The sequence below is a fragment of the Diadema setosum genome, chromosome 18, assembly GCF_964275005.1.
Source record: "Diadema setosum chromosome 18, eeDiaSeto1, whole genome shotgun sequence".
Lineage (NCBI taxonomy): Eukaryota > Metazoa > Echinodermata > Echinoidea > Diadematoida > Diadematidae > Diadema > Diadema setosum.
The window spans coordinates 35,394,817-35,417,756 of NC_092702.1; the positions used below are offsets into that span (position 1 = coordinate 35,394,817).

General features: G+C 39.1%; 1 protein-coding gene across 1 annotated transcript in view; it reads left to right on the forward strand.

Annotated features, from left to right (window-relative positions):
* The first annotated feature begins 810 nt into the window (after nt 1–810).
* Nucleotides 811–22,940, forward strand: part of LOC140241745 (nicotinamide/nicotinic acid mononucleotide adenylyltransferase 1-like) — a 60,247-nt gene continuing 38,117 nt past the window's right edge. Inside the window, exons 1-2 of the mRNA XM_072321493.1 lie at nt 811–1,165; nt 11,164–11,252. Coding sequence (XP_072177594.1) covers nt 811–1,165; nt 11,164–11,252 — 444 coding nt within the window. The remainder of the gene's footprint in view (nt 1,166–11,163; nt 11,253–22,940) is intronic.

Below are 22,940 nucleotides of genomic sequence, written 5' to 3' on the forward strand. Positions count from 1 at the left end.
GATGTCTCTCTCCCCCCCCCCCAATATTTACCGTCTCCCCAGTCATACTCTTATTGAATATTTTAAAATATACACAGAATCATAAGAAGTGGAAGTGCTGTTTTGCGCTTTCATCAGAGTAAACACTTCAAGTCGTTTTGAAGTGGTAATATTATTTGCCCGTCTTTTTAAAAAGAGTATACAGATTTGAAAAATGATACCTTTCTGATAAACGATGAAGGTTTAGTAATGTCCATCAAAGTCTGTTAAACCATGGACCTACATCCATGGTTAAACGGTCCTTTACTCGCATTGCTATAGGCCATGTGGACTTACTTTTGAATAATATTATCCAACTTTTATTTTAGCCGAGAAAAATTTGCCATCATTAATTTTGTGGTGTTTTCTCGAGTCTTCGCTGGCTTCGACGATTTTTAGTCAGTATAGCACACATCCAAGTACGAAAGCGGGCAAAAACGCCACACCGCACCCACGCAGCAAATTAGATGGTCGAGAAAGCAGAGATTTGGAGATAACCCTTTCTACCGAGAATACTGAGTATTTTGTCCCGCAGCGTAAGAAGGCAAAGACATGACGTCAAATTCGTGTGGCCCAATGCCTGCATTTCTGCAGGCTTCCCGTCCCGCCCCCGTCGGTAACTCATTCAGCCAACTTGGCTGGGAGTTGGAAAAAACCTCAATCCGGTAGTGACCTGTGAAAAGTTTCTGCGCTCATAAAACTCTTGGGTAAACAACTCTTATTGGGAGAATGTATGCGATTACGCAATGGGGACAGTGTCGCAGTTTTTCAACTCCTTTTCTCTAGTTTGAAATGCCGGGAAAGTTCAAGTTTATTACGATCTGCATGAAGCCCAATCGAGAAAGTACGAGGCGCTCACGATCAGCTTCGCCGCACTTCTTCCGTGCGCCTCCGTCTCCGATCAAAACAAGTTCGACCCCCACGACATGTCCGAGATGTTCGTACAACGGAGCAGCCGCCGCTGCGTCCGCCGCCGTAGGAGGCAACGCGTACGGTGAAATCCCCACTGCGCCTGCCTCGACTCCACTAACGATAGTTCGTCAACCCCACATAGCCACAACAGACAAAATGGCTGCGCCCACTAGAGTGATGCTGCTGGCATGCGGGTCTTTTAACCCGATAACCAACATGCATTTGAGGATGTTTGGTAAGTATTGTTGCATATCCAAGGCGTGAATATTCGGGTGTTTCACTGTAGTGAGTTAAGACGTACATAGACTCCAGCAATGCGATCAGATGATAGATTTGAGAATGAATGAAACTGTACCGCAAGGCGTAAGCATTGTGATGCACAACGTGCACGACGTGCACAACGTGCACCGTCCTTGTAATTTGGATTATGCGGTGAGTTATGGTGCAATAATGCATGTATGCAAAGCAGGATCCCCAGTAAGAGAATAGGATGTGCTGTACAGCCCAGTGGCAGTAGTATAGCCTCAGTCTTTGTTCATTTGTGCTTCAACACATGTTCAATACAACTGGAGACTAGATCTAGTAAACACAGAGAGGGGGTAGCAGGGGCGGATCCAGGAATTTTGTCAAGGGGAGTGGGAGGCGCCTTTACAAAACCTGTCGGGGGGGGGGGGGATGCACACACTCACTCCCCCATTTTTTCTATTTATATCTTTTGTTTTAACAAAAACTGAAGGGGGACGCGCGCCTGATGCGCCCCCGCCTGGATCAGCCACTGGGTAGGAAGAGTTCCAGTCATAATAAAGCAAGCCGCTCTTAATGTGACCATATATAACGGCATCCAAATTTGACCGCTGGCTACAATTTCAAGTACAATGTATGTGTAAACTTAATTTAAACTATTAAGCCTATGCTTTTGCGTGCAGTTAAATTATGGCACATGAGGTCTAACCTTGGTGCAGGTTTTGTATCCTCCATGTCATTTGACCCTAGTAGTAGTAGTATCCTGGCTATCTAATAATTTTCAGCCAATGTGATGTAGAATGCTATCTGATCTATAACATCTTGGATATGGTACCACTGGTAGGACCTATAATTTACAAAAATTGCAAGTTCTTTAAAAAAAAAAAAAAAAATGCAGCCCCCTCAAACCCTAGTACTGATGTTGTCCTAATGGGCTATGGGAATGCATACTCTAGAAATCAATTGGAACCCCTATTCTTGTGCTATAAATCCCAACCTAAGTTCATTCCTGCAAATGAAAACATCATCATTGGCATGGAAATAAATCTTTTTTGTTTAACCTGTTGAGGACAGGCTGATTTTGCTACAACACGAATTTCCCATAGACCCCTGCCCGAGTATACTCGGGACTCGTCCTCTTCTTTCTTTTTTACTGGAGGATCAAGAAACATTACCAGTTTTTTGCCCAAGACTTTGAATAATTGGAATGATGTATCAGTAGACACTATAAAAAAACAAAACAAACAAACATCTCAAAAATTTCACCTCGTTCTCAGTAAGATGATGTAAATAACCACACGACACAGAAGCAGCACTGCATCCTCTAGACAATTTATGGGTTAGTCAAATGCCGGTTAGTGGTTAACTGAACACAGTCACGTGATGGAGGCACATTGGTTATGTACACCCATGGGCAGAACATTTTTGTAATGTTCTCCCATGGAAAAGCGTTTTCACGTAACAAATGACAAATGATACCAAACGATTGAGCTATCATATTTTTCATGCAATCGATAGGATAAATTTGCCTATTCCAAACAATGTGCAAAAGCAGATGACCAATTATTGTAATGCGTACGAAAGTGTGATTTGAAGGACCTGCACACAGTGAATTTGGCTCTGCGCGAGTGATCGAGTGCGTTGTGCTGGTGGTTGTATTTGACTAACCCATATAACAGGGCTCCACACTAACTTTTATTTTTGGTGGCCCGATCAGGCCACCACATTCTTTTTTTCTGAAATTTTGGTGGCCCGACGTGTGGTTTTGGTGGCCCCAGGCCACCAGGCCACCGTTAGTGTCGAGCCCTGCATCTAATATAACAGATGATGACTTTTGTTGTCGGGAACATGGACAGTACCAAACGTTCCACCCTCAGGGTTTGAAATGCCATTTTGGGAGGCTATAAGTCCCTCAATAGCATTTCAAACCCTTTGGGTGGAACATTCGGTATGTTCCCTCCTCCGCCAGTCATCATCTATATAATGTTTTACAGCAATGGTTAATGTTCACATGTAATCCTGTACATGTAGGTCTGAGTATTAATCCAGAGTACCTCTTCTTGTTCTTCAGTATAAGTGATGGCTGGGGTGCTAAGTAATCATACCACAATTTACACCAAAATGTATCAGTTACAAGGACAAACATTTATAAACATTAAATTATATTGTACATACATGTACATGTATTTTAATTTTACTTTGAACAGCAGCTGTGATTACAAATATACTGCTCTTTTTTTTTCCCACCTGTAGAATCTAAAAAAATACTGTATATTTCGGAAATATCTGAAAACAGTTACACTCTACATGATGAGATACAGAGGAAGGTACCAGTAAAATTCTTGCCTCTTACTGTATTTTGAGTGCAATTCGACACACATTTCTTGCAATCTCGGGTTGTAGCTGCACCCATGAGAATAAAAATGTATTTCAGGAAAACCAGTTTTGACATCAGTAGTTCATCAGTATTTCGAAAGGTAAAAAATTCAGTGCATCTCCACATCTGCAGGAAGTGCACATGATCACACCATACTGAGTAAATGACCTCAAATATTAATATAAGATATTTGTGTTTAAAAGCAGAAATTTAATTTGCTAATCAATGAACCACAGTTTTCTTTGAACTTGTTACACATATGAAGAGCTCCCTTAACAAAATGAATGCTTTTAAAGGACTTCTACATGCACTTTTGATTCTTGAGAAGAGCTAAGATAACTTCAAGAAAATGAGATGAAAGACGGGAGGTTTGCAGTAGTAGCATGTGTAGGTATTCGTAGAAGGGACTGTTGTGTAGAGAAAGATGTGCAGCTTACAGGAACATACAGATTACTGCTTTGTATGACCTATACATACACAGTAGATTACACTTAATGGATACATTTCTTAAAAACCTGGGGTTCGTTTCATGAAGTCATCACATGAAAGTTGTTAAATAAATTTCAGAATGTCCAAAGTCGCTCAGATGTACAATTTTGTACATATGAGGATTACATTGTCAAGGAAATTCACATGTGTACATGTTATACATGCCAGTGAACAAATGAAAGGTAGCATTTGGATGCATATAAATCAATAAGGAGTAAAGTAGAATTTTGAAGACTGATTCAGTGACCAAATGTTGGTATGGTAATATACCCACACATGATACATACAATGTACATAGGCCTACATATTGTGGATATTCTATGGGCTACAGACTTAAATAATATGGTTGCTTTGTCTGAGACTCATTATATTGTGCAATCGTTCTGTTTCCTGGTATTAGTGAGATGACCCATCCGCTTACACCAGCTTCTTCTGAAGAGGATTTCCTTCCCGAGGAAATTATGAAAAAGGACAGGAAAAAGGATTATTTCCAGATATGGGCAGTAGTTGCAAAAATTGTCACTACTTCCCCCCTCCAGTATAAGAGTTTAGTCTGACTTAGTTTGACTCAACATTAGTTTATGATCCATTACATACGTGATTTACTGCCAGTAGTGTTGCAGGGTTTGATTATCAATTTATTTGGGCACAGGGTGGAGCAAGCAGAAATGAGCATGTGGGAATCGAAATTTCACAAATTGTGGTTGTAATATCATGTAAACCTAAGGAAGGGTTCTTTTCTGTCAATTGATGCAACAGATAGAAAAGAACAAGACAGCAAACAATCAAGTCTAAACAACAACAACAACAACAAAACAATAATAACAACAACAAAATTTCAGTTTCAACTATTTCTTACATATATAATCTGTAAGTAGTGATTGTGGTTGAACTCATGAAGGTTCACTGTTACATTCTGTCCCTGGTGTATACATAATGTACTGTACTTATTCTGTCTCTAGGAAATTGTGTAGTTCAGACATAATCATAGCTGTAGTTACCATGCTCAATCTACAAGGGATGAAATGTTTCCCCATGCATCAAATTTTAATGTGTGATATAAAATCGCTGGTCCTAGTAAAGAAAGGAAAGTTCAAGCAACCAGCATTTACATAATGCCTCTCTCTCTGAAATGTTTGCTTGCACAAACAAAACATTAAGGGACTCACGAAATTGAATATTTCCATCGTTATGTAAGTAATTTGGATCATTTATTCAGATGCAAGACCTTACATTTATGTACATGTAATGAATATTTCAATATGAAATCTTTATCATACGTAGGAATTTGATGATGATCAACAATAAGGTCACACGTTATCAGGCAATCGTCAGACAAAAATAGGTATTTAAAGTCTAATGATGCACAGCAGAGAAACACTGCCCCATTAACATGAAAATGCATTGTATTTTGTCAGTATATGTACAATTTTCTGTGAAAGTGTTGAATAATTTTATGGAGTCTCCATCTCAACATTTGTAATGAGACATGTTCTCAAGTCCTAAGAGATTTGGGGGATGCCAGGAAAGGGACACATGTATACTACTGCAGCATCACAAGAAAGCACAACTTGTAAATTTTTAGCTGCTTGAAGTAGAATCGACAGCAAGACTCCAAATCACATGTCCAAGTGTGCATTTCAGTGCAGCGGTTAAATTTATCAAAGCGTGCACGTCATCGGAGGACGGAATACTGTTGAGATGTATTACTTTCCAGGATATCCCCTCAGAAGTCACCAGTGTGTGGGTGGGACCCATCGCTCTAACAGAAAAATTGTCAGTTTTCCAGATGGGTACTTCTCTCTTTTTTCTTCCTTTCTCTCCCCTTCTCCTCCTCCTCATCCTCCTCCTCCTACTCTTCCTCCTCTCTCCCTCTCCCCCCCCCCCCCTCCTCCATCACTCATGCTTTCTTCCGTTCGTCCTGGCACACCGCTCTGAGAGATGCGCGTGTGACGTGATCCGTGACGCATGCAATATCGGACAAATAAGTCCCAGTAGGCAGTAGGGCATCCTGATAGAATGCCCCAATTACGAAGCTGTACATGTTTTGTGTAGGGGAGCATCAAACCTCTAATTCATATCTTCACAATTCTAAACTAGCCCCAAGTGACGTGTCAATTTCCACATGTATTATATTTATTCTTTTACTTGAGTAAGTCCTTTTAAATGAATTCTTGCATCACATTTGCAGAGGAAGAGAGATGATTTGGTATCAATGTCTGCAACAATTACATATTACTTGAAATCATTATATACACTGAGTATGATTGTACTCTGATAACACAAGAAAACACATATGATGTAACCAGCCTAGGAAACCATATTTGAACAGTTCTCATAAATTGACATAATATGCAGAAAGTTGTACAGTATGGCAGTGTTGCATTAATGCTTGTATCATTGACAGGCTTTGTGTAGCCCCTAAAGACAATTTAATGATGAATCTCTTAAGCAAGCAACCACAGACCAATGGCTGTTGGACAAGGCAGAAAAGATAAAGTACCTTGCCTAGGGGCACAACTACATTGTACTGCAGCTAGGGGACTTTAAAAACATCATGATTGATAAGATCTGTGGTTTTATCCATAAGGCCACAAGAACTCCCTTGAATAAAAGCACTTGTAGCAGTTATGAAGTTAAATGAGAGAGAATGTAACTGAGCTTTTTAAAATTTAGCAATGATTATACATTGTTAGTACAGATCACATCTTTGCTATATCTATAGAACAAAATATAAAAGCAAACTAGACTCGGAATTTGTCAACACTGACAAATTAGGTGATCCGATCTCTTGGGAAATCAATGATTTGAGTCCTGATCCCAATAGGCATGACTATACAGGTTTCATCTGTGTTGAGAGGACATTGGCCATGTGATGTTTGGAGTCTCATTTAGAAAAGGGAGTCAGACCTGCCATCTTTGGTACCGAATTCCGTATGCACTAACGAAGATACAGAATGAAGTATATTTGCCCTTTGACCCCATTTTGCACACCAAAGATGGCATCTGAGCAAAAAGTAGTTATTTTGTGAAATGATTCTTGTAAAATGGTCCTTGCGTGTGCAAAATATGGGAAAGATAGGACAAGTATTCACGAAGATACAGGATGAAACATTTATGACCTTTGACCCTAATTTACATACCCAAGATGGTGTCCGATCAAGTAGTTGTTATTTTATGAAATAATGTACGTGACATGAACTAAACATGTGCAAAATATGGGGGTAATAGAGGCTGTTTTTCTTGAGTTATTGCAAAGAAAGTTGCAGAAAGAAAGAAATATCTCAATACATCGAAGATAAGCTTTAATTTCAACCAAGTTTTTTTAGCATGATCCAGACATCGTATGAAAAAGAAAAGGCATATTTCTGATAGCGCAAAGTCTCAGCTACAACATATTAAAATCTGGGAGAAATTCACCGAAGGGTAAGTGAGCTAGTGCTCGATAAAGACAATCATGTCAACTTTCACATCTAGAAAAATTCCCTCCCATAGAGATAACACGTCATAACGAAGATACAGAAAAAAGTACATATGACCTTTGACCCCACTTTGCACAGACAAGATGGCATCTGAGCAAAAAGTGGTTATTTTGTGAAATGATCCTTGTAACACGGTCTTTACGTGTGCAAAATATGGGAAAGAAAGGACATGTATTTATTAAGATACAGGATGAAATATTTATGACCTTTGACCCTAATTTACAAACCCAAGATGATGTCCGATCAAGTAGTTGTTATTTTATCAAATAATGTACGTAACATGAACTAAACATGTGCAAAATATGGGGGTGATAGGGGCTGTCTTTCTTGAGTTATTGCAAAGAAAGTTGCAGAAAGGAAGAAATATCTCAATACATCGAAGATAAGCTTTAATTTCAATCCAATTTTTTGACGTGATGCCGACGTCGTATGAAAAAACGAAGGGCACACTTACGATAGCCCAAAGTCTCAGCTACAACATACTAAAATTTGGGAGGAATTCACCGAAGCATAAGTGAGATAGTGCTCGATAAAGATAGTCATGTCAATTTTCATTTCCAGAAAAACTGCCTCCCATAGAGATAACACGTAAACTGGTCAAATTTGACAAGATTACTTTGAATCCATTTTTACGATGTGATGCCGTCATCCAATCAAAATGCTGTTATTACATTAATGAAAAAGCATTTAATAAGCTACAACATACTGAAATTTGTGTGAAAATTGGCAAAGGATAAGTGAGATACGCTCGAGTGAACTTGAAATTTGATGACGTCATTTTAAAAATTTACTTTTTTTACTTTATTAAGAAATTTGATATCTTTTAATCATTTTTTCAGTACCGCCAACCCATGAAATGATATGTACAACTCATCAGCTTTCAAAATATGTAAAGAAAATGGGGGGTCACCGTCCATCCTGACGAGTAAAATCGGATTTAAAATTGGCGGTTTTTTGGCATTGTTGCACCGTATATCGCCATTGACGCGCGCGCGGAATTTCAACTTTGACGGGCCCGTATGACGTCATATTGAGTCGGATTGACTTGAAACTTGGTAGAAACATTCCTTGACATTCCAGGCATCCGATCCGTGTGAAAAAATGGGAAATTTCTATTGCATATGAGCTGTGCGTGCGTATATGTGCGCGCGCGTACGCGTCCGTCCAATTTTTTCAATTTTTCAAAAAATGCTCCAAATGGTCTGAAACGTGTGCAAAAAAAATTTGAGCTCGATTTGAGCATACAAATATTTCAACGCGCGCGTACGCGCACTTTTTAATAATAAATGTGAATTTTGATAATATGAGTAGAATGCGCTTGACTTGAAATATATGTGACGTAAATTTTATTGAAAAATTCCATTCCAATAATGAGATATGAATGAAAATGTGTTTTCATATAATGACGTCATAGTGACGTCACGGTCGACTGATCACTATTATTTTACTTGCGCTGTCGTCTTTGCGACATGATACATATATGGTATAAGTGTGACATTGAGAGGCAGTGCACTTTCTGAGCTAACCTCTGCACAAATTTTGTCCAGAAATAAAGAAGATTAAAAAGAAGAACAAAGAATCAGTACAGATACAGAAGGTGATCCGAGAGGATACTCGGATCACCTAACAAATTTACCAACTGCAGTATCCATAAAATGTCATCTCTGTTAGATGTTTGGTACTCTTGTTATCAATATACTACAGTGCTATTATACAGAGAATGAAATTTGATAGGGCTTCAACACACTTATGATATTCCAGATTGTCTGATGTACAATTCAGATAGAGTGAATGAAGTGTAAGCATTTCTACACCTGTTTGACATGCATGGAAATAGCATTAACAGGGCTTCACACCATTACCAAGGAGTTTACCGGGCATCCCCCAGCCCTGTACTTCACCCCTTGGCGCCAAAAGGGCTCATATCCCATCAGACTTTGTGATCTTAATGATCTGGCTCTTTGAGATGCCTCTGTTGTGACAGGGCTTCGTCAAGAAAGATGGACACCATTGTAAACTTAAATTCATGCACTGTATATGCTGTGTATTTCAGAGGGGTTTTTATTTTTGTGAATGTGGGAGTTTTCTTGATATATGTGCAAAAATGAAAACAAATGGCAAAGTTTTGCCTGGATATCCTGATACATGTCCAATGTACAGCATGGTATGATCTCACTAAAGTTTTTTCTTCAAAAAGGCTGTCACTTATTATTCTCAATCTTTTGCTGTGGTTTTTATTTGCAATGTTAGCCACTCACAAACTTGCCTTACCTGTCCCAGTTCACAAAATAAATGTTTGCGATGCATTTCTTGTATTGTACATATTCCACCAATTTAGTTATTTTAGCAATGAGGTCATATTTTGAGATGCGAATCATCCTGAAAACATTGCTTTCATTAACTAGTACATTAGTTGACATTATCTGTTGAAAATGAATGCACAAATAGAAATGTATCCGTAAGAATCATTTATCTTTAGACTGCCAACAATATTAATTTGAATGACATGAAATTCACATTGGGAACCGTATAATGAAATTGAAGACTGGGGATGGAGGAATAGAGAAGGAAAAAATAGAGAGACCAGATAAATGTCATTAGTGTGATATAATACGAGATGAAATATACTGAAACACATCATCATTATTTGCCCTGACAGATATATCACAAATTTTTGCAAACTTGTTAAGCCCGACAGCATATTTTAAGGCTCCTGCCACACTCACTTGTGTGGATCGGAAGAAAAGGTGTGCTACAAAATTTCTGTGTATCTGATTTATAATACACATTGCCACTGTTGTGACACTGTACATGTGTATACGTGTGTTTGTACCTGTATGCCTGGACATCTGCATTGGGCAAAAGATGATGAAACGGTGGGGAAATCATTGATGAAATTCCAATGGCAGAATGCAATTTACATGTCGCCTTGTATCAAGCAGAGAGCTTTTGAGATGGCCTTCCTGTATTAAGGCAATGTTTCCGGAGCTATCGCCGGGGAAATGGGAGCTTAGATTAGGGCACATTGCAGCATGAATGATCAAGGATGCAATGGAAATAAATATCGGATGCTGCAGGGTTACAATGTATACTTTATATTGATACGGAGTAAACAGGCCAGGAGAGAGTTATACTCAATATGTGGGCGTACAAATTTAACATGAGATGCAACTGTCTGCTTGTGGGATACAATTTGTCTCAAAATATATGTTCTATATGTATGTATTATTCCATTCTATTTTGGGGTGTTTCCTTTTTTTTTGGGGGGGGGGGGAGGGATGGGTGGTGGGTTGGATGGAGGTAAAGTGAAGATGTTCTTCCCCTCATGCAAACTATCATGTATGAAATCTGATTACTGTCCTTTTTCTTTGTGCATCATTTATGTGACTTAATTCAGCCAATGTTACATGGATAATGTCTTCGCAGAAATATCAAAGGAAGAAAGAAAAAAAGCAAGAAAAATAATAAAACCAAACACATGTTATTAAATACATGTGTATATCCTCAGGCAAAGAGCTACATTTTATTAAATATGTGGAATTGAGTTTTCAGAAAAAGTATGTCAGACTGTTATCTTCCACTGATCTGAATTCAACAGAAAACATATGAATTTTGCTTATCTTCTTGTTGCCATGACTACAGAGATTGCTAGAGACTACTTAAACCACAAAGGAGGTTTTCAAGTCATCGGAGGAATCCTCTCTCCCGTCAATGATGGCTACAAAAAGAAGGTAAACAATAATTTTGTTAAATGAAAGATATTATTCAGAGCCATGAGGGGTGAAGGTTCAGGTGTGAGTTTCTTCAATTTGTCTTCCTCTACAAATTAAGTTTTTTAATTTACAGATCAGCAGTTGCGATCTTAACAAATTTAATTTGTAGAGGGAAACAAAGTGAAGAACCTCACACCGAACAATTTTGTTGTAAGTTTTTCTGCACAAATTTCTTCATTTATTATAAGATGTCACTTTAAGTTTCTCAGAAGAATGCAGATTTGTTGGATACATGTAAGAAAGTTGCAGAAACTTTACTCTTTAGGAAAAATTTGTTGTCTTAGATAAGAACTCAATGTGCATCTGTTCCCACTCGCTTCTCATTTCTTATTCTGTATAGTGTGCATAGAGTATGCAGTGATACTGTCCCATATAAATGTTTCATCACTGTTTGTACATGTGGTGGAGAATACTTTAAGATTATGATCATGATTGCATTCAAAACTTTAGTTTGACTTCACATGAATATCTTGAATTTTGAAAGCCAGAAATATATTAATAGCAGTTCTTGTTGTGTTTAAATTGTAGACATGTTCTTCAAGTTGTCATATAATTTGATTTTGTGGTGCAGAAGTCTCCTGCTCCACACAATCTTTAAGAAATTTATGGAAGGATACACTGGTAAGCACACATTTTAATATCTCTGATATAAATAATACAAATGCAATGGCCAGAAGACAGGCCTGAAATATTCTATATACATTTAGTGATTGATACTTAACTACACAAACCCTGCAATGCCTAGACACAAACTAATGCTTTACTTTGTGAAATGTTGCTTGGTATTAAAGGTCTTGTTTACCTTTGGAAACAGTGATTTAAAAAAATTTCAAGATATGACATTTAATGCATATGTGTAGGTCTGTTGTACCGCAAAACATCTTATCATATAATTTGCGCGATAAAGCCTAAGGAGATACATATATTATATCTGTATTTTTCTCAGTAAACCTTTAACTGTAGACGGTTTAGTCTGGAAACATTTTTATTATAAACATTGTTCACATTTTATATCTGACAATACTTAACATCAATTTTACCAATTAGAATTTTTACAGTGGTTGTTTCTATCCCTAACTTACATTTTAGAACTATTTTAAAGCACTAATGCTGGGTTTTTGTTTCTGCAAATAGTAAATTATGCCTTTAAGATTTTTTTTTTTTTAGTACCATAATGTCATTGTTTTGGCTGAGTTACAAACATTTGTGACATGTTAGGGTGGGAGGGGGGATGGGGGATTAAAGAGGATGACTACCTCAATTCTAAAGATGCTGTATGAGGACTTCATTTAACAATCTATGTACAACATATATGTATGATGATATGATTTCATGCATGTTTACAAAAACATGTATCTTTTGTGTGTCATAAGACAAGAGATGTACTTCATTTACTACAAATAAAAAGAAAGTTTCTGCATGGATTTATGTGTTCCATATGGGCTGCAATTTCCACTATCATCTACTAATGCATGCACTCTGATGTAAGCCACGCATACAAAATACTTTTAAAGTTTGAGGAAGATATATGCAGGTGATCTAATAAAGATGTTGACCAATTGCTTCTTGAATTCATCCTCCGCCCACGCCGAGTGCCAGCCATCATGTGACCCATTTGTATTGCACCCCCGAGGGAGTCCAATTAGTGGCTAACGACATGGCTGTCAACGCGATCCTATCCCTATCCCCTCACAATCCAGTGTCACAAGTTATAAGCCATCAAGATTTACATATTTATCATCAATAAATCATAGGGGCTCAGCATTCCTAGTAATTACGCTTTGGTAGTGCGTAATCCTACTCTCAAGATAGCAGCAAGTGCATGCACTGAAGTTAAAAAGAAAAATAAATAAACAAACCAACAGTATGCTGCATATTGTAGTAGACCATATTGGTAATGTGTTAAAATTCTATGCATGTTTTGTTCACAAATGTTGCCCTTGATAACCGTAAAATTTGCTGAAGGCTTGCCCCACCTAGCAACAACCAAGTGAATTCCTGCCTAAGGGACTTGGTGGGAAGGAACAGGTGAATGCAGTGCTTTGTTACTACGCAGTAGGAAAAGAAACATCCATGACTTGTAATACGTGTATGTCACATTATAGCCTATTGACACTACACTGCATTTTGTAGATTCATGTTTACCCTTCTGGAGCAACTTGCTGAGCAATTTACTTTGTGACTGCTCTCCATGAAATAATGTACAATCTAAACATAATGAACTTGCAATGAATCCTACTTCTTTGTAGTTGAAGTTGAAGCTCTAGGTGAAATCATGTACACACAAGTCATTAGATTGGATCTTTTGTAGAGAGTATTTATAGGTCATGGTTGGAAGCAAGACAGAGCCATTATTTGGTGCTTATACATGTAGAATTCTGATTAGGATGACTTACAGTCTTGAAAACTTTCTTGTCTTTTTTAATGCTTCACTCAAATCTTCACTGAAGCAATGTTGGCCTTCTTTGAGGACGGACTGATTTTGCTATTTATAACACACATTTCCCATAGACCCTGCCCGAGTATACTCAACTGGTTAACCTGATAGGGAACTGGAGCTTTGTACTTGATAGAACCTTTCTCTCCTGTTGATTGATGTCAGGAACTTTTTTCTCTAAAAGAGTATTACCAGAATCATTGCAAAAAAAAGAAAGAAAGAAAGAAAAGGAGGGTATTCCAGGGTCCTTCACACCCCACAGCCACCGCATGATGACACCTCGGCTCTGGTCTTATTTCCTCCGCCTCGTAACGCGATCGATTCCCGTCACTTGGCCAGAGCGGCAAATCTCGGCAGCATGCATATTTGAATACTTGAGCTACGCAGGTTTCTCTCACCAGATGCAAAGAATAGGTGTGAGGTTACCAGTTTGTGATGTGACACTATGAACTCTATTACCATGAAGGATGACATGTTGGTTCCTTTTCATCAAAATTGTCTTCATGTCTTATGAATCTTCTGTTCTCTTGATGGTGATTTATGCAAACACCTTTTCATTCTAGAGGTGATGTATCTCCATACATTGACGCCCCAATTGCACCTTAATCTCACTGCACAACAGAGTAAAATAAGCAACATGAGATGATTCATTGACTCAGATTACTCCAAGCAATTTATTGAGAACACTACCCCCGTCAGATGGTGAAGGAAAATATCATATAAGGAGAATTTCACAAAATTTGTTTTTGTTTCAATGAAAGTATTAATTCCCTCCACTTGTTACTGACATAAAATGCTAAGAGAAATATCCCCCCCCCCTGCCTTCAGAAGGACTCGGTTAGGCCTAAGTGCTCTTTCATTATGCTAGAAAAATGAATATGTCTGGAATTCTCTTTTATAATGTTACACTACTGTGACATCACAAATTGTTTTAGCCTTCTCATCCAGCAAGTACAGCACTTTGATTAAACAAATCATTCATTAAGAAGAAGATTGAATAGATGACCAATTCTTTTTTCTTCAACCTTCAAGGATGATTCTACTGATTTTTATCTTTACTGAATTTCGAGTAAATTCTGCTTGAAGGTGTCCTGTGATGCTCAAACTAGCCACCTATGACCGTGACATTATTTGCTTCCTCATCCCTAGGTGCTCTGAATGAGGAAAATTCTGTTCACATATATCCAAGTTTTCTCAAATTTCTACAAAGATATTGATTGTTGGCATGGAAATATAGTGTGGTCATGCTTTGTGGGTGGAGAACTAAATAGTGTCTTTTTGAAAAGTGAAAGTGATACAGTTTGTAACATTCTAAGTAGAAACACACATGGATAGGGAATTCTGTACGAGTCATGTTACTAGTATATCACATGACCACACCAGCCTTTCTGAGTCGCCCTTTGGACATGTCAGCAGACTTCACAGAGGTCCATCCCACCATTGCTGGTTAAAGTGTGATTTCAGTCAAGTATTCAATGACCTGTCACTGTCACTGCATTGTGTCAATCAAAATATCTTTCCAAAAAGCAAAGAAAGAAAGAAAAAAACCTCTCCTGCAATTTTTTTGTCAGGCTGTCTTTGCAGAAGTCATCTCGAGATGTTGGTCTGATCCACCTCCCTGGTCTGATTCTTACCATTTCGTTGAGCCCCTTTTGGTGCTTTCTTTTTTTACCCTCTACTGGCCCCAGATTGGAGATTGGAGATTGGAGCTAGCTTCAGGTGTGAGTTCATTAGGAGATGTTTACAAAAAAACATCAGGACTCGATGCATCTTGATTTCTTTGCCTCCCCCACCGTGGGGCAAACTGAGTAGAATCCATTTTCTCGCTGACCAGACTAGAAAAATTGTAGTGCATATTTCACTTAGTCATTGAATAAAGAGAGGTATCTAATTATGGAGGTGACACAACATTTGCTCCTGCGACAATTGCTCGGGTCTTTATTTTCTCCAAGGACTTCAGGTTGGGGTTAGGGTTGTGATAGGATTTTAGGTTTAATTTGATGTGAGGATTAGGATTAGGATTAGGGTTATGTTTGTGGGTAGAATTTATGTTTGGCCTAGCATACAGATATTTCTTAGGAGCAATTGTCGCAGGAGCATTATGTCATGGAACCAATCATAGCATGGTATGTAAAGAGATCTATCCCATTTGGTGATTTGTGGCTCACTGAATAGGTTTTTAACCAATCATGTGAATTGCACAAAGATTGACCAAAGAAATTATCAGTTGGAAAAGTGTGTGAATGATATAACCATATGGACAAGAAAACAGTGGTACAATTCAAAACAGAAATGAGAAACATGATTAAAAATGAAGTGGAAACAAAGATAACTGGCGTAAGTAACACTGTTGAGGGGTGATGGGATTTTCTTTTCTTTTCTTTTTTTTTTAGCAGAATTTGTATTATTTAAGGTGGTCTTTTGAAAGCGGAATTCAGAATTCATTTCTTCTGTTTCTCAAATTCTGTATGTAAGATGAGCTCTTTGTCTTTAATGCCAAGTAGACTAATATTCTCAATTCATTTCACTTCATGTTTTTCACTATAATTATTAATAAATGAAATATGGACAGGAAAGATTATGCACAGTGTAACACAAACCAGATGATCTAGATGATAGATGATCTTTCCAAGTAACTATGTAGGTAACCCTATAAATGACACTCATGCAAGCCATGGGATCATACACTTGTATCTCAGTACATTGCCCTTCAATGCAGACCCAGTTGCCCACTTGCCAAGGGCAACTCAAACTTACTGTCAGGCAAGGTAAATGATTACTGTGCCTTCCCTGTATGAGATCCTCACCCCAATGCCCTTTTTTGGCTAGAGAAAGATATCTTTTGATGTGTCCTGCAATGTGCTTACATAATCTCCTTGTGTGTCACTGTGTGAGCAATATAAAGTAGATTAAAAAGCTACAAATTTTGAAAATTCTTGACATGTTCTTGACAAAAGTCAGGGGAACTCTTTAAGTTTTTAAAGATTGGGTTGTTTGTATGTTGGTTAGTCATTCAATTTACAGAGGTTTTGGCACGGTGTCAAGTCAAAACATGTCCCCAAACTCAAGAATACCACACACATGGGTATCCTCGACGATACCCCTTTAAGTACACAGAATATCAGTTACATGTGTGATGTTATTTCGCCAGTGTTTTTTTTTTTTTTTTTCAAATAACTTTCTGCATGTGTTACATGTGAACATAGACAAATTGTCTTTATGTTTCGAAAGAGATGAAAGGCGAATTCTGCAAAATTGACGGAACATGGAAGAGGATATTTAGTAGCTAGGCTAGCACTGTTTGAAAACAATTTATTTGTTGTTTTACATTGAATCAGTGCATACCCTGTACAGGTTCCAGCTTGAGGTAAACATGTGGAAGAATGTGAGTCAATTGAGATAGCTATTTATGCAAGAAATAGCAAGGACTGGTCACACTCTTCTGACCAAGCACAAAAAGGAATATTTTTTGTCTTGTCTGGTGCTGTAACTGAGGTCTAAAATCCACAGTTTAAACCCATTTAGGGTTACTGAAGCATTTCTATGTAGTATATGGACTGAAAAGAAATGCAATGTAGGTTAGGTTTACACTACAGAAACATAAATTTTGTATCTTAAAGGTAGGGAATCCCATTTGCATGCCTTAAATGAAGAGTTGTATAAATACAGTGGTATGTTGAAGAGAGTATCATTTCAGAAACTCCCATAAAGTATTGAAAGTGGAAGGTAACATTTAGTACATTTTTATTGACCGTTAGATTTTGAATTGAATTTTTTTCGGGGCTCACCGTAAATTCCAGTACATTACTAGGCTACCTTTGCAGACCCATGCACTGCATGTGTGTCCATCATGTATACAGTGGCGTATCTAGGGAAAACGGCGCCCGGGGCAAGCACGAAAATTGCGCCCCTAATTCTGAAAAAGTGTTCAACCCCAACCCCATCCCGGTAGGGACTTTAAACAAAGTCCACATGATGCTTTTTCAAGCACTTAAAAGGGATCTTTTTGAGGGTGATTTAAATGTAATGAATTTTGATAGATTTTGGCGAGCGAGCGCAGCGAGCGAGCCGAAAATTTTTGTATTTCAGCTTACAAAGCATGGAATTCTTGTCATTTTTTGCTTACCAAATCTTACAATTCTAATCAAGATATAGTGACAGCCTTATAGATATCGATTTATACCAAAAAACTGAGGACTTTAAAAAATACTCTAAATTAGTGCGCGCGAGTGAGTTGAAATTTGTAAATGTCCTCGTCATCATCATGTATTGTTCTTATATTTTTTTATATAAATTTTGGTGAGCGAGCGCAGCGAGCGAGCCGAAAATTTTTGTATTTCAGCTTACAAAACATGGAATTCTTGTCATTTTTTGCTTACTCACAATTATAGTGACGACCTTATAGATAACGATTTATACCAACAAACTGAGGACTTTAAAAAATACTCTAAATTAGTACGAGCGAGTGAGCCGAAATTTGTATATTTCTGCGTCATCATTACGTTTTTTTCTTATCTTTTTTGATTTTTTTCTTGCGCCCCCTTCCCCGTATGTTCGAAACCGTTGGCGTCCTCTTTTGATCCAATCGGCGATCGCTTCAGAACGAATGAAATTACAGTCGCTGCTCCGTGTAACATTTTTCCTGCTAAATATAAAATGACATGAGTGTACACAATAGACATTATCATTTTATCCTCGTCATCGTCACGTTTTGTTTTTATCTTCTTCTCTTTTTTATACAAATTTTGGCGAGCGAGCGCAGCGAGCGAGCCGAAAATTTTTGTATTTCAGCTTACAAATCATGAAACTCTTGTCATTTTTTGCTTATTAAATCTTACAATTCTAATCAAGATATAGTGACGGCCTTATAGATAACGATTTATACCAACAAACTGAGGACTTGAAAAAATACTCTAAATTAGTACGAGCGAGTGAGCCGAAATTTGTATATTTCTGCGTCATCATTACGTTTTTTTCTTATCTTTTTTGATTTTTTTCTTGCGCCCCCCTTCCCCGTATGTTCGAAACCGTTGGCGTCCTCTTTTGATCCAATCGGCGATCGCTTCAGAATGAATGGAATTGCAGCCGCTGCTCCGTGAAACATTTTGCCTGCTAAATATAAAATGACATGTGTGAACACAATAGACACTGCCATTTTGTCATCACCACGTTTTGTTCTTATTTGCTGTATTTCAGCTCACAGAACATAAAATTTTTGTGTAAACACAATAAACAATGTCATTTTGTCCGCGTCATCATCATGTTTTGTTTTTATCTTGTTTGATTTGGTTTTCTGCCCCCCCCCCCCCCCCCACCATTCTCCCTCCCCCTTCCGGGCGAGATTTTTTTCGTCTTCTTCTTCTTCTTCTTTTTCTTCTTTTCTTTTTTTCTTCTTCTTCGTTTTTTTTTTTTCGTTTTTTTCTTCTTCTTCTTCGTTTTTTTTTTTCGTTTTTTTGCGCCCCCAAGGAGTGGCGCCCGGGGCACGTGCCCCCCTTGCCCCCCCCTAGATACGCCACTGCATGTATATTTTGTGAAGAAAGTTCATCAAAACTTACAAACATTTCTATATCTAATACATTCTTGCCACACACTCTATATGTTATTACATCAGCTCTTATACTTTTAGATTTGTGTTTATAGATAGAAAATACAGAAGACTGCAACAAAAAGGCTTAAGTGTGGCTGACACACAGAACTACTGAGTAGTTGAGTTTTGTGCATTATTCAAATTGTAGATAACTGTTGACTTCCAAATTTCTCAGCAGTGGCCTAAACAAGTCCCCTGAGGTTCATATTTAATGTTTAGCTGCATTTTGGGAGGTCTGTAAAAGGTATCCCCTACCTTTAATACATCAAAAGCTTGTGAAATGCACAGACTTACAAATGCACATTTCATATCCTGCCACTCATTAGCCTTCTCCTTCCTCTTTTTTTGTTGTTGTTGAGAATAAGACCTTCAATAGTGATGCTAGTGAACACATCAAAGCTGTATGTTCTGTAAAGTGGAATTTCTGTGCTTTACTTTTTTATTACAGTCAGATGGCAAGTTTGATATGAGAAATCATCAAAATAATTTGCTGATACATCTGGTACTGAGTAGTAGTTTATAATGTTCCCTTCCAGCATTGATGAAGAAAAAAAAAAAGTTGACTTGTTGCAATATTAATGATTCAGTGACGGTACAATCAACGTAAGTTCAGCAGTGTTGCTGGTAGCCTTCGATAGACTATAGTTGCTGATGCTCTGACATCTGTGTTATGGGAATATGCAATCCCGATCACACAACTATCGATATCACTATCGATGTCACATGTAATGCATACAGACGTATGCACAACGTTGATATGAAAGCCTGAGAACATGAGTAAACAGTAAACAGTAACTACCGTCTGAATAGTCCTTATTTTGCCTGATATTGAACTAACATGGTGTCAGCTTGAGTGGGATCCCGTGCAACGGACATCTGCCATGTCATGCAAGGGAAAATTTGACTGAGAAGAGGTGCTCACAACGCCGGAACCCAAGTCTGCTGCAGCCGATACGTGAGTAGAATTTGCTTAAATCTACCGCTGTAGTCCCACCTGTTGAAAATGGCGACATGTCAGATACCACCGCCTCAGCCGATGAGCTGCAGGGGCGATCTCGAAACGAATTGGAAGGTCTTCAAAGAATCGTGGACCGACTATTGTGTGGCCACAGAATTGAATAAGAAGTCTCGGGAAATACAAGTAGCTACACTTCGAGCAATAATGGGGCAAGAATGTAAAGAAAGGCTGATGTCTCTAGCTCTGACTGAAGAACAGGCAAAAAATCCAGACTCAATCCTGACAAAGCTTACCGAACATTTTGCACCAGCAAGGAATGTTCTCTATGATCGCTACATCTTTCACAGCGCCAACCAACAGCAAAATGAAACAATAGATCAATTTGTAGTACGCTTGAGGAAATTAAGCGAACCATGCAAATTTGGGAACCTACAAGAAGAAATGATCAGGGACAGATTAGTCCTGGGCTGCAAGGACAAACAGGCGCAGGCAAGACTGTTTAGGGAGCAAGCCCCGGTATGTGACCTTAGGAAGGCCATTGCTACATTAGAGGTCAGTGAAGCTGCACAGCAACAACTCAAAGTAGTTAAAGGAGAGGAGAATGTGCATTTTGCGCACAAATCTAAAGGAAAAGAGAGGCACAACACTGGAAAAGGGCGCTACAACCAAAAGCAGTCTCATACACAGAGCAAGCACTGGAAAGAGAGAGGAAAAGGCCAGAAGAAAGGCACACACAATCAGAAAGGAAACTGCAGATACTGCGGAGGCAATCATGAGAAACATAAAGAAAAATGCCCAGCTTATGGGAAAACCTGTAACAAGTGTGGCAAGCCAAACCACTTCCAGAATGTGTGCATGGCCAGAGGCAAACCAGCATCCCTACATCAGGTAGATGAGAACAACTCTTACGAAAGCATTGACGATGAGACCTTTGCCTTGGAGGAAGTAGGGACATTGAACATTAAAAATGGTGGAAGGAAATTGACAGTCCCCATCACGGTGAAGCTCCAGAACCGTGAGCATACCATGGAATGCCAAATTGACACAGGAGCTACATGCAATATGCTTTCATTCGAGAAACTCTGTGAAATTGAAAATTCTGGTCAACCACAGCTTGAAACAACTAGATCTAAGATAAGACTCTATGATGGCCGAACCATACCAGTCAGAGGGGAATGTACGCTCACATGCCAACATGACGACAGGGAGCAGGAAGTGGCTTTCAAGGTCGTAGAAACAAATCAAATGCCACTCTTATCAAGCAAGACATCGCTGGAAATGGGCCTGATATATGTCAAAGCAGGCAATGCTCTGAATGAGGTCAACCAGCTGAAAGAAAGAAAACCCCCACAAGCAATCATCGACGAATACAGTGATGTCTTTGAAGGACTCGGAAGTCTCCCTGGCGAGTATGACATGACTGTGGATGACACAATCGTGCCCGTCAAGAATTTGGCAAGGAAGGTCGCAGTAGCCTTGAAACCTGAACTCAAACAGAAGCTAGATGAGCTAGAAAACAGGGGTATAGTGAAAAAAGTATCCCAACCCACTGATTGGGTGAGCAACACAGTCATTGTAAGGAAGCCAGGCAAGATGAGGATCTGCATTGACCCGCGTGATTTAAACAGAGCCCTCAAACGACCTCATTACCTCATGCCAACTATGGATGATGTCTTGCCAAAGCTGTCGAATGCCAAAGTCTTTTCGGTCCTGGACGCAAAAGATGGGTTTTGGCAAGTGAAACTGACCGAAAGGAGCAGCTTCCTCACAACCTTCGCAACACCCTTCGGCCGATACAGATGGACCCGCATGCCATTCGGTATATCAACAGCGCCGGAAGAATTTCAGAGACGCCAGCACGAGATTATTGAGGGTCTCAATGGAGTGGAAGTGATAGCAGATGACTTCCTGGTGTACGGCAGTGGTGACACACTAGAGGAGGCCATGGCAGACCACGATCAGAACCTGAGAGAGTTCCTGGAAAGGGCACGGCAAGTCCAGCTGAAACTCAACAAGAAAAAGCTGCGTCTAAGCATGGATGAGGTACCATACATGGGTCATCTCCTGACTAGCGAAGGACTCAAACCAGATCCAGACAAAGTACGAGCCGTGGTTGAAATGCCCATCCCTACTGACAAGAAGGGTGTCCAACGCCTTCTAGGGAGTGTAACATACCTGGCACGATTTCTCCCTAGACTATCGGACGTAGCAGAGCCCCTTCGACGACTCACAGACAAAGACGTTCTTTTTGAATGGCTCGATGACCACACAGACACGCTCAATGAGCTCCGAAAAATGCTGACCTCGGCACCAGTTCTGAAGTACTACGACGTCAAGGAAGAAGTCACAATACAATGTGACGCGTCAGAGAAAGGACTGGGGGCAACCTTGCTGCAGAATGGGCAACCTGTGACATTTGCATCTCGTGCCTTGACCAAGACTGAGCAGAATTATGCCCAGATAGAAAAAGAATGCTTGGCTATCGTCTACAGCTGTGAGAAATTCGACCAATTCATTCAAGGAAGGAACGTGACGATCCTGACTGACCACAAGCCCTTGGTGCCCATATTCAGAAAGGCGATTCACAATGCACCGAAACGTTTGCAGAGAATGATGCTGCGGCTACAGACATACCAAGTAGAGGTTGTATACTGCCCGGGCAAG